Raw genomic sequence first — 10,849 nt, forward strand, 5'->3', positions numbered from 1 at the left:
AAACTTGAAGCCCGTGCGCTACGTGCCACGAAAGCGCTGTTGACTTTCTTGCGGGCCACGAGCCTGAACGAAACTTTGTAAACTTGTGTGGCTGTATGTGTTATGCGTTTATCACTGTATATATCAGAATCGTCACCCAGCACCTGGGGTAGCATGTCAGGCGAGCAGCCAGGCAAACATCTCCAGCTTTTCATTAAAATGTTTATCTCTCTTTGAAGCCCGTGCATTGACAGCTGTCTGTCTGCCTCCACTACCACACGACAGTGCATAGATCTGTTTCATTGAGCGAATGCCCAAGCTCACACTTGTAGCACCTATACTGCTTTGTAATTTGCACGGTTTCACACCACCTGAAAGCAATCACACGTAGCAATATATAACGCCAATAAGATCATTCCGCCAACTTGTAACTGAGCTGTAAGCATTTCACTTGTGAGAGGTGTGTACCGACAGCAGTCGTTCAAAAAGTAACGCCTTATCGACGATAAGAAGGAGTAATCTGGACCAATTAGGTGTACTTGCTGTGAGGACGTAATATTGAAGCAACGCTCTGTTTCCTAAGGCTCGCTTTTTCATTTGCGTAGTTCCCATTCTTCCGTGTAAGCGTTCGGATACTGAAACCAAAAAGGTCAACAATGCCTCCTTCAATGAGGCAGGTATGACTATTTTATTTGCAAGGCAAAATAAACAACACCCAGATTTCAAAACACTCGACAAAACTGACCAGTATAACACTTGAAACAGAAAACAATTTGAATGAAAATTGTGTCATATTCTTAAAGTAGATTAACAGAAAATGTGCACGTATTTCTTAACGAACAACTTACCCGCTGCCACGCTTTATCCGAGTACACTCCAGTACACAACAGCTGAACGTTCACAACACCGCTTAATCCTTCACATCGAACTACGCATTGGCAGTTGCCGATTCGCGTTCGCCTTAACACGGCAGTGCATGCTTCTGCTTCGTTGAGTGAATGCAAATGCTTACTATTGACGCGTCTACTCAGCTAAATCACTCATGCATTTTTTACCCTAAAAGCTTACGCGCATACTTCAAACTCATACGTAGCAATATAGGTATAACAGTATAACACCAATGAGTTCATCCCACAAGCTGGCGACAAAGCTGAAAGCCTTTCAGTTGTCAGAGCTGTGACCGGCAGAACTCGTTCAATATGTAACGCCTAATACAGAGGTAGAAATGTGCACTGTGAACGCATTCAATGGACTCGCTCGGGGAACACGATATCTAAACACGACGCTGGTTACCACTGCTCGTGGCCAACATTCTTTTCTGCTGCTCATTGCAGTGTTAAGTCTGGGCCGAACGCTGACCGTCCGAAGCAGATTGTCAATTCATGGGAATATTTGCACTTCTCTACAGCTGCAGATAATGCACCTGAAACTGATTAATGTGCCCTACCGATCGAAATGCCGAGACTTTGGCTGCACCTTCAGAAAAAAACGAGAAATAACTCCAATTTTCCACCATCGATGACGCCGTCTTCAGCAAGCTTTGTCGTTCCTATCGTGAAAGTGACAATAAAATGTGGAGTTTCGTTTGGGAGGCAGGCCATGCAGTCACCTGGATCAAGTTTCCGAAATTTAAGAATTTCGCCAGAACGCCTGTTCGTCGCCGCTAACGCGAGCTCGGTGAACGGCAAGCAGGTCACTTCGGAGGTTCCTGCGCACTCGACACGCACAAAGAAGGCTGCAGGCTCTCTGCGGCTACTTACGGAGCAGGAAATTTTGACCTGTACATCCCTAAATATCCACTGATTCCAGGAAGCGAAGTTCCCTTTGTCCAAGTACAATATTTTTTCAGCATGCATCAATGTTACCGTAAAATGAGTTTTCGCATTGCCGAAAGCGCTCGATATGAAACAAGAACGTTTCATATCATCCTGAACGTCTGAAATCCATGGTTGGCCATCCCACGGCTCAGTCCTCTGTCTTAAGGATTCCAGCGTGCTCACTGAAGCGTTGGCGAAGGTCTCCAGCTTGCGCAGGATGAGCCGTTTTTCCAAGCGCCATGGAATCTTGCCTGGCTCCCTCGAAGCGGCCGATGCGGCGAGCCAATCGCTCTTGGGAGATCTATTCTTCTGCTGAACGTAGTCGAGCACAATTTGCAGAGACTGCTGTTGATTTGCGAGACTTGAAGATAGATTCGCTTCAGCTCTCTTCGCACCTTCCTTCAAAATATTTTCAGAGTCTTTAAGTGCACTTACAATTTTCCTCAATTGCGAGGCATCATTGGTCTTCCCTTGTTCAACAAGTGCGTTCATTTGGCTCTGAAGGGATGACAGCTGATCACTGCAGGGGTCTCTGATGAGGGCCTTGAGCTCTTGGAGGCAGGTATTCAGCTGCTGAGTCATCTTAGAGCATATGTTCGCCTCGATTCTTTCAATTCCACGTTGAAGACTATTCTCAAAGCCACTGACTGCGTTGTTGATGGTATCCGAGGTTATGGATAGGCTGTCTTGCTTGGTCGGCTCTGCACCGTTTGCACAAGAGGAATTCATGGAGCACCCTGCCTCATAATGTGCTGCAATGTATGTGCGCAATATTCTTTGTTCGCAGCGTGGACACTGGATGGCGTGAAAGGTGCATTCCTTGTCGTAGTGCAGCACCAGGGCTTCGATGGGACCTACATACTTGCAGCCGTTGCCTTCATTCCAGCAGTGAGCCTGTCATATAAAAAAGAGAAAGCAATTTAAGCTGAGTGTTAATGCTTGTGCCGATCCATTAACAGAAAAAGCTGCAATATCGCTGAGAAGTATGAATATACCACCATCGTGATTACATGCTAAAGCGCAAAAATAGTATCGCGTGGTTGTGAGGATGAAGGCCGCAATCAAACCGGTAAAGACTGAACTCTTATTGGTTGAACTTGTGCCCAGCGAAGTAACACGCACAGCACAACCGAATGACTTGCCGCACAATGAGCGCGGCGGGCACATAGTCGACAGTATGATTTGTTGCGAAACGCATGGGCTTTTAAACATACGTTAGACCAAGGATTCTGCATCGCAATTCTGCAATCGTGGGTATTGAAGGAGTGCCGACAGAAATTCGTGAACATATGTTTTGTGCTCTTGATCAGTGGCTAGTGACTGTTCAATGGCGCCAACGAAACTGATTTGCCCCAGCGCGAGGCAAATGTTTAATTATATGCGCGTGTGTTACGACCGCAGGCAGTTTCGATTTCGAAGAGCACTCGCGGGCCCCGTGACGTAGTCAGCCTACTCGATAAAAAAATACTGTCATGCGACCGCGAGAGCCAGTGACGTCACTGAAGAGCTCCTGCAATGTTGTCAGCGCTGCTGTTTCGTCTTCTCTGTTGAGCGCTACGAGTGCTTGTTTCCTCGATCTTCAAACTACGTTGCTTATCTAGGGCGCCAATGGATGAAGGAGCTGGGAGGAGTGTAATAATCAGTCAGAAAAGCTCGATTCACTTCGCTTTTCCCGCCAGTGGCTGCGATTTTGTTCTTGCTGTTCAACTGAGACAAAGTTTTCTGTGAGGCTTGGAGCAGCCGCAGCATTAAGCGTGCTGAAACATTTTCTCTACGATCATTTCGCTTCGAACATTTACGGATACCGAGCAACCGGAGCCGTTCAAGGCTGCAGCAGCAGCAGCAGCAGCCGGAAAACCGGTAGCGACATCCTGTGGTGTTTTGTCCAACTACGACAATTTTCACAAAGGTGTTTTTGCCGAGGTCCCACCACGGCTCCACTGACGCATTTCCGTCACGGATATGACGTTGTAAAATGTACAGTAACAGATGGCAAAGGCAAAAAAACTAGAAGAAAAAGTTCCGGCGCCGGGAGTCGAATTTACGACCCCTCGCTCCGCAGCGTGCGCCGCGAAGCGACTCGGCTACAGACGGCATGTTCTACAGCATACTAATGGCGAGCTATTTATATACACTATTTACCGTTGGCGGTACTCAGAGATCGGTGTCACTTCTGCGTGTTTTCGTTATCACTAGCGAGATGGCGCGAAGGGCTCGAAGGGCTTTAGAAGGGCGCTCTATAAAGGCCGTCGCCCTGCGCGTTCCGATGCGCGCGCGCCTCCAAAGGGCGTGGTGACTCGTGCGCGCAGCTTATCTCGGGATGGGGGGTGGTTTGTACGTCTTGTGCTCTCACGGCAAGTTTGCGTTGAAGTTACAGAGAGCACGAATGTAACTTAGCTGACTGCAGCGGCCTATTTTGCGAAAGGAGCGCGCTACTCACAAATAAGTTACAACTGTGACAGCCTCCTTTGTGTTTGGGCAGCGCGCTTTAACTGTCGAGCTGTACAAGTTGTTAGTTCGCGCTCCTCCTGTGTGTTCTTTCTGTGCCTCCTTTCTGCTCTAGCAGCGCGTCGCGGGTTTCGAGCTGCCGCCGTTCTCCGCATGACATTACAATTTGTCGCCCTTGTGACGAAACAATGCACAGCAAACGCTCAACCATGTAAGACACGTTTCACTTTCGTGTTACACCGATTCCCATGACAGAGGCATCAGCCACGTGTTTTTCTTTTTCTTAGGGGCGTCGGTGTTGTTGTCGATAAAAAAACAGCAATGAGAATGCTATGAGATAATTATCTCACTGCCAGCGCTCTACAAAGTGTCAGTAGGTGGGTAAGTCGGTGCAATGTTATTTTTGTGGATCTCTGGTTAGGCTCTGCATCACTAGGTGTCGCTACCAGCGCAGGATAGATTTAATCGAAGTAGACACATTAGGCCAACATTGAAAAAAAGGGAGAAAGCTTTTTTTTTAATTTATCGTGCCTGGTGACACTTGTCACCGCCCCGTTATAAAGGGCATGCTCGTAGCATCCATCCATCCATCCATCCATCCATCCCGTACATGCCTCTGGTAACCCGGCCAAAACTCGTGACGTACATTGTTTAATAAACGCTCCGTTCGATGACCTCATTGCTTTTTGCTTCTGTTTCTAATTCGGCACTTTCACGAACTTCAAAATTCAACTAAAATACTTTTTAAAATGAATTTGCGGCTGATATTAAACCAATTGGGACCACTATGTTGCCACCAGTGCGGTGTAATAGTCAAATTGCGTCCGAAATTTTGTGTCACCACTCCTTTAAACTCACTGGCTAAGACATCGTTTTCGGAGTGTGGGGTCATTGGCTTTAAGCGCAGCACCACTTAGATTTACTACAGCTTAAACTATCACGTCTCTTCAATAGCGCTTTCAGGTTTCGATATTGTCCGCCGCTTGAACCAGTGTCCGTCTTCGCTGTCCTTCATAATGAGAAAAAAATATGCGCGTTCTTACTGGCTTTTCATTCGGATACTCTCCGTAGGAGTCAGCTATTATACCCATGAGCCACTCTAGTGCATGCAAGCTGCTCTTGAAAAAAAACAACAACATGGCTGATCCCTCCATCATAGGAATATGTATAACTCGAAAATGAGACGTGTCTTCACAGAAGTAGTGCTTATTGTGTTGTGATATAATGAAACCTTGTACAATGTCTATTCTTGTTTGGTAGCTATAGCACCGTTTCACGTGTATGCACTCATGTTGACGCCTAGTCTAGTGGCATGTCTCCATCGCGACGACTAACGCCCATGATCATGACTAAACCGTCGTGTTAGCTGAAGTTGTGAACATATATCTGGAATCAGTGAATCGTGAATCCGTCGTAAAGATGGCATCAACAAGTTCATATCAACACTGGTACCCGATATGCATTTGTTCACAACGTCGTCAATTAAGGAGAGAAACGGCACGGTGTGCGCTTTCGAGTAATGGGTAACCAACGCCTGTAGTCATGCATACACTACCCCACATCGCTACAGCAGCGCGGGAGGAGGAAGTTCATAGCTTGAGCCGCAAACGCGTGCGCCCCTGTGGCCTCTGTCTCGCTCCACCAAGGCACGCCATTCGCCCGTCGAAATCGTGTCCTTTCTGTAACGCGTATTGCAGCAGTTTTGTTAGTCGGTGCTCTCGCAATGGAACCAGTCGGCGGCGGAGAAATCCCGTTGGTGCATGTGGAAGCTGCACTACTCCGATGAGCCGGCGCACGCTAGCACGAAGCGAAAGGCAAAGGACGCAACTGCGTCTGTAGGGTCCCTCGGCGACGCCAGCGCGGCCAGTATCCCTAGCTGCTTTCGAGACGCTTTAACCGTGACCTCCAATATCGGGCGCAATCTCGGAATAAGCACTAGTAAATGTCAATCTTGACGCATTACATCTTTCCACACCTCACAGACGGCGGCACCGCCCCGCTCCGTCTACCTACACCTTTTTCTTACATCTACTGTGCGTTGTTGAACAATAAAAAATTCGCAGCGTGCGCGTTAACTAAAAGCCGAATTCTTCTGTCTCTGTAGAAGTGTAAGTGTTAGCTAAAAGCCGACTTCTTCTGTCTCTCATTCCCATTAGCAGCCATTGTTTACCTCCAAGGTAGTGCCTGGTGAGATTTCTCCTGTGCGTGATTAAACAATAAAAATTTTGTTCAAAACGCCGTTGATTGATGAAATAAACCTACGAAAGACGCCAGATGTTTTGTAAAAACAAAACGAAAGAACGCCAGATGTTTCTAAAGCAAAACGAAAAAGACGCCAGCTGCTTAACGAAAGACGCAAGGTGTTTTCTAAAGCAATGGTTTTCTAAACAATGAAAATTCACAGCGTACATGTAAAATTAAAGTGAGCTGCAAGTCGTCATAACTCATCGAACCTTTAGTATAAACGCGCCCGATCTCACGTCGGTGATGATGTACTGGGCAGAATTCACGGAAGATTCACGGTTTACCGATGAACCTCCGCAGCTTCGCCCACTCATCATCATTCACTCCGTGGATATGCTGTGATTTTTTTTTTCTTATTTTTTCTTTCTCACCCGTTGGCGTCCATTTTATCAACGTCATAGCCGTAACGGAAGTACTTGGTGGACTCCGGCATAAAACACTTTTGTGTTAAAAAATATACCTTTTTCAAGAACACGAGCGCCACCAACGGGCGCGCAAGCGCTCGTGGGAGAAGTGTGTGCGCCGCAGCAGTCACCGCGACGAGCGCGCGGGTCTCATGCTTTAGCTTTCCTCCTGCGCCCTGGTAGCACTTCTCAAATCAAGTGAATGCGACAAGGTGAAACATATTACTGTGTAATTCAGTCGTGAACTTCTCTGTTTAGTAAAGGCGGCCTCTCTAAGGTTTCCATCTGCCTAGTGTTCACACGTGTTACTGTTGGACCAGCTCAGCGGTTCCAAAGCGTCATTGATCTTTTTTTCCTTTTTAGCACCAGCACGCCCTACGGCATGCATTAAACAAAAATATACACCTTGGCTTCCTAGACGAAGTCCACGAGTGGTGATTGTAGTTTGCGGATCCATTTGGAATCAACGTCCACCGACTCTGCTGACGAGCACAGAATGAGGCTCTGGGATTTAAAGTTTTCGCGAACGAGTATAGTCGGCATTTAGTAATGTAAGACATTCATTGGACCGCCTGCGCGTCGCTGACACCGTAGCTAACAAAAGATATGCCTTTATCACCATTCGCTGACTAACTCCATATGCTACATTGTACGAACGCCGGTTGTGTTTTCGCGTGTTGGCTCACATGTGACCACTCTATTGATATACATAGTAGTACTCGTGAACAATAAGGGATTACATATTGCAGGTCATAACGGCTAAACGCAGTTTTGTTAATGACAAGCACAGTATTGTTAATGACACTAAATGCTCAAGCGGAAATCTATATCCGACACTTCGATACGTCACATTCGTATCATTACGTACATTACAAGTGATCGCGCAACAAACATGAATTCACTGTTCCCGATGATATTGTAGTACATCTTGAACGGTGTCGGCGCACGATAGTGTGCATGCTGCTTAACTGCTACATCCGATACATACCCGCTCGGTGATACCTACAGTGCGCTGCGTTCATCCTTTCACATTTTATGCGTAGAGGTACATGCAGGTGCGTTCGGACGTGCTCAGTATTTACGATGTAAGAATACTCAAGAAGTGGCGACGCGTTGTTTTTCTCTCGTGCCCCTACCACTCTCACGGCGCCATCGACCAGAGGGCGAGAGAGCAGCCGGCTCTCTCGGTGTACGCACTTTTCCCATAGTGCTCCGCGCACCCGCGGGGCGCTGTGGGATTGCTTGGCTTCCGCTTGGCTTCCCGACGCTTGGCTTCCCTACCGCAAAAACCAATGAACAGCGAAGCTGAGGGAAAGTCTTAGCGACGAAAGTGCTATGCCACTTTACTGTGCTTTACCCTCACCCTCGCTTTCATTTTGCATTCCCTTTCCCCTTACCCTTCGACTCACCCATTCCTTGCCTTGACACTGCATTGCTTTACTATTCTTTACTTTCTTCCTTCGCCATCACTCTCGCTTCCTTTTCCCAACTCTGCTATGCTGGGCTTTCCATCTCGCTATGCGCTTGTCCTCTCTCCCGTCTTGGCTATGCTGTGAACGACACCGCTGTACACGGACTTATCTCGACTAACAGCTCCGAAGTAAAATACCCTTCTAAGACATTTTTTCGCGCGTAGTCACATAGTTGCGGACGTTGCATTGCCGTCCCGTAGTACTAGACTGAGTTAAATAACCAAAGTTCGTAACCAAAAATTAATGTGATCGAGGAAAGGCTAGTGTCACCACGCCTTCCGATTATGTGCGTACGTCACTTGATGCGCGGCAGTGGCCAATATGGTATCGAAGGGTAAGTGATGACGTTGCTATGGAAATGGCAATGTCGAGCGAGAAAATGTAAAATATAATTAAGCATTGGGAACAGCTTCACCAGTCTTCTATTTTTACATAGGCATAGGGCGCACCTGATCGACGATTGAAAATCTTTCTTAGCAATGCTGATCAACTAATGCCAATCTTCGTAATTCAGGCAACCACTCAAAAATCATCTGCAATATATTTAATGTGCACCTCCCAAGACATAGATCACATTTAGATGTTTCACATTTTCTACTTTTGGAATGTTTTCAAGATCATACGAAAGCGAAATATGTGTAGGATATAGCATTTATTTTCGTCATGTTGGTTTCGTCCGCTGTGGACGAAGCCGCACTCGCTTCTCGCAGCTTTGACCCAAGTTGCTAGCGACACGATCATGAATAGAGCCCAGACATTTCACGGGCGTCTAGTAAAATCGAAAAAAAAAACATTTGCTCCAGCCGCTGAAGCTTTAGTCGCCAACAACGCCATTGTGATATGATTGTGGATGGCGACCATGCCTTTCTGAAGTCCCGCGGCTGTTTCGGTTGTTCGCGAACGACGTTGTCTCTCTTTCGCTTCCCATTTGCGGAGCTTCATGGTTGGCGTGCTCCGAGGATCGTCTGAATTGAACCGGGTTGCGGCCAAACGTGACCAAATTAACGATAGTTTGGTGCCATTAAAGAGTGCATATGCTGGCCGGGACCAGGGAACACGTCCGAATTATCTGATTTTCCGAATTAACGAGCTTTTGCGGTACTTGTCTGAATATACATGGGGAACTTAGGCTTCCATAGCTTATAGGCTAAAATTACGCGCTCAAAGTATAACTACTTCCTCAATGTCACAGTTAGAGACAACCAAATGAATCAAAAAGACAACTGGTCCAGGGAAAGCATAGACGCCATTACTTTGTGTAACTGTAGTGTATCACTAATACCGTAAATTGAAATGAATGCAATGTTCGATGCTCTGCCAATTGAGCTACGATGGAAGTCACTTCCCCGGTAACTTCATTGGGCGCTTCCCCGTCAACACTCGTCACCTTGGTTACGAGCGGCGCCGGCTAACACTTCCAAGGATTACACATACATGAATACCTAGTGAAATGAGCGGGGATACGCCTTCCGTCGTAGCTGAAGTGGTAGAGCATCGGACACGTAATTCACACACTCGCAAGCATTCCTGTCGTGCGTATATTCTACGTTTGTTCCCGCTGCCAATCTCTCTCTTTTCTTCTGTCTCGCTTTTTGGCCCTTCATCAATCTGCCCCAGTGCAGGGTTACAAACTGGACGTGCGTATCCCATATTTTCGTAATCACGGAATAGGAATACACACGCTCTGCGTAATGCAATGTTCAGTAAATATGGAACAGATGTACGACACTGCCAGCCACTCCTTCAACCTCATTCGTGTTTTCCATGACCGTGCTCTCCGAGTCCTCGTCCTAACGTTTATCCCAACTCATTGTAGCGTGAAAAGGTAAAGTGATTACCTGGAGGCTCCTTTTTTCGTCGGCAGCGTAGAATGTCGTGTGGATTCCAAACGGCTTCCCATCCAAGGGACACGCGGGGTGGCCACTTTGACGTCGTGCTCTGCGGCAGGAATCGCAAAGAAAGTGCGCGCAGGGCAGCATAGCCGTTCTCTCAGGAATCACACGGCACAAGCAACAGACAAGCGATTGCGGCAAGTCTTTCGCGAAGTGAATCGGCCTCCAGTTCACGCCAGTGATGGGATGGCCGCTGAGCATATGAACTATCACCTCTGCGTCAGGGTCGGGCATGCCGGCGGCTTGGGCTAAACTGAACAGAACGGGGCGGCAGCTGTGGGAAGTGGCAGTTTCCGGCTGGCCTAACAAAGGAAGTCGCTTTGGCAACGCGCAGCTCATATTTCCCTCTCCTCTGCCTCCCCACCCCCTTGCCACGTGATGGTCGACTGCGTCATTTTCGAGCACCGCTATCCTTTCGTTGCTGCGGCTTTGCAATTTTATCGGTGCAGGAACTTGCGTGCCTTAGTCGAGCGTTTAGCTACGCGAACTCGCACGAGGGGACGTGCCCACGCAGTCACGTGACTGCTGGCAACGTCGACCAAGGTGTAGGTTGTAAAGAGCGGAGTGGGTGGGATGTGGTTATAGATATGAAA

The 10,849-nt window shown here is 47.6% G+C and overlaps 1 protein-coding gene across 1 annotated transcript; it reads right to left on the bottom strand.

Moving 5' to 3' along the window:
- Window positions 1-629: 629 nt before the first annotated feature.
- On the bottom strand, window positions 630-10,452 carry LOC119372610 (uncharacterized). The gene is made up of 2 exons (XM_037643086.2): window positions 10,203-10,452; window positions 630-2,690 (listed from the first exon to the last, which is right to left on the bottom strand). The coding sequence occupies exons 1-2, from the start codon at window positions 10,341-10,343 to the stop codon at window positions 1,458-1,460; spliced, it is 1,374 nt and encodes a 457-aa protein (XP_037499014.1). The 5' UTR covers window positions 10,344-10,452; the 3' UTR covers window positions 630-1,457.
- Window positions 10,453-10,849: the final 397 nt, after the last annotated feature.

The sequence above is a fragment of the Rhipicephalus sanguineus genome, chromosome 10 (genome assembly GCF_013339695.2).
Source record: "Rhipicephalus sanguineus isolate Rsan-2018 chromosome 10, BIME_Rsan_1.4, whole genome shotgun sequence".
Lineage (NCBI taxonomy): Eukaryota > Metazoa > Arthropoda > Arachnida > Ixodida > Ixodidae > Rhipicephalus > Rhipicephalus sanguineus.

Bases quoted from the DNA above. Each gene is read 5' to 3' on its own strand.
- LOC119372610 (XM_037643086.2), bottom strand. From the start codon at position 10,343: ATGCTGCCCTGCGCGCACTTTCTTTGCGATTCCTGCCGCAGAGCACGA. The intron at 2,691-10,202 runs GTAATCACTTTA...TTTATATGACAG, and splicing joins ACGAAAAAAGGAGCCTCCAG to GCTCACTGCTGGAATGAAGG.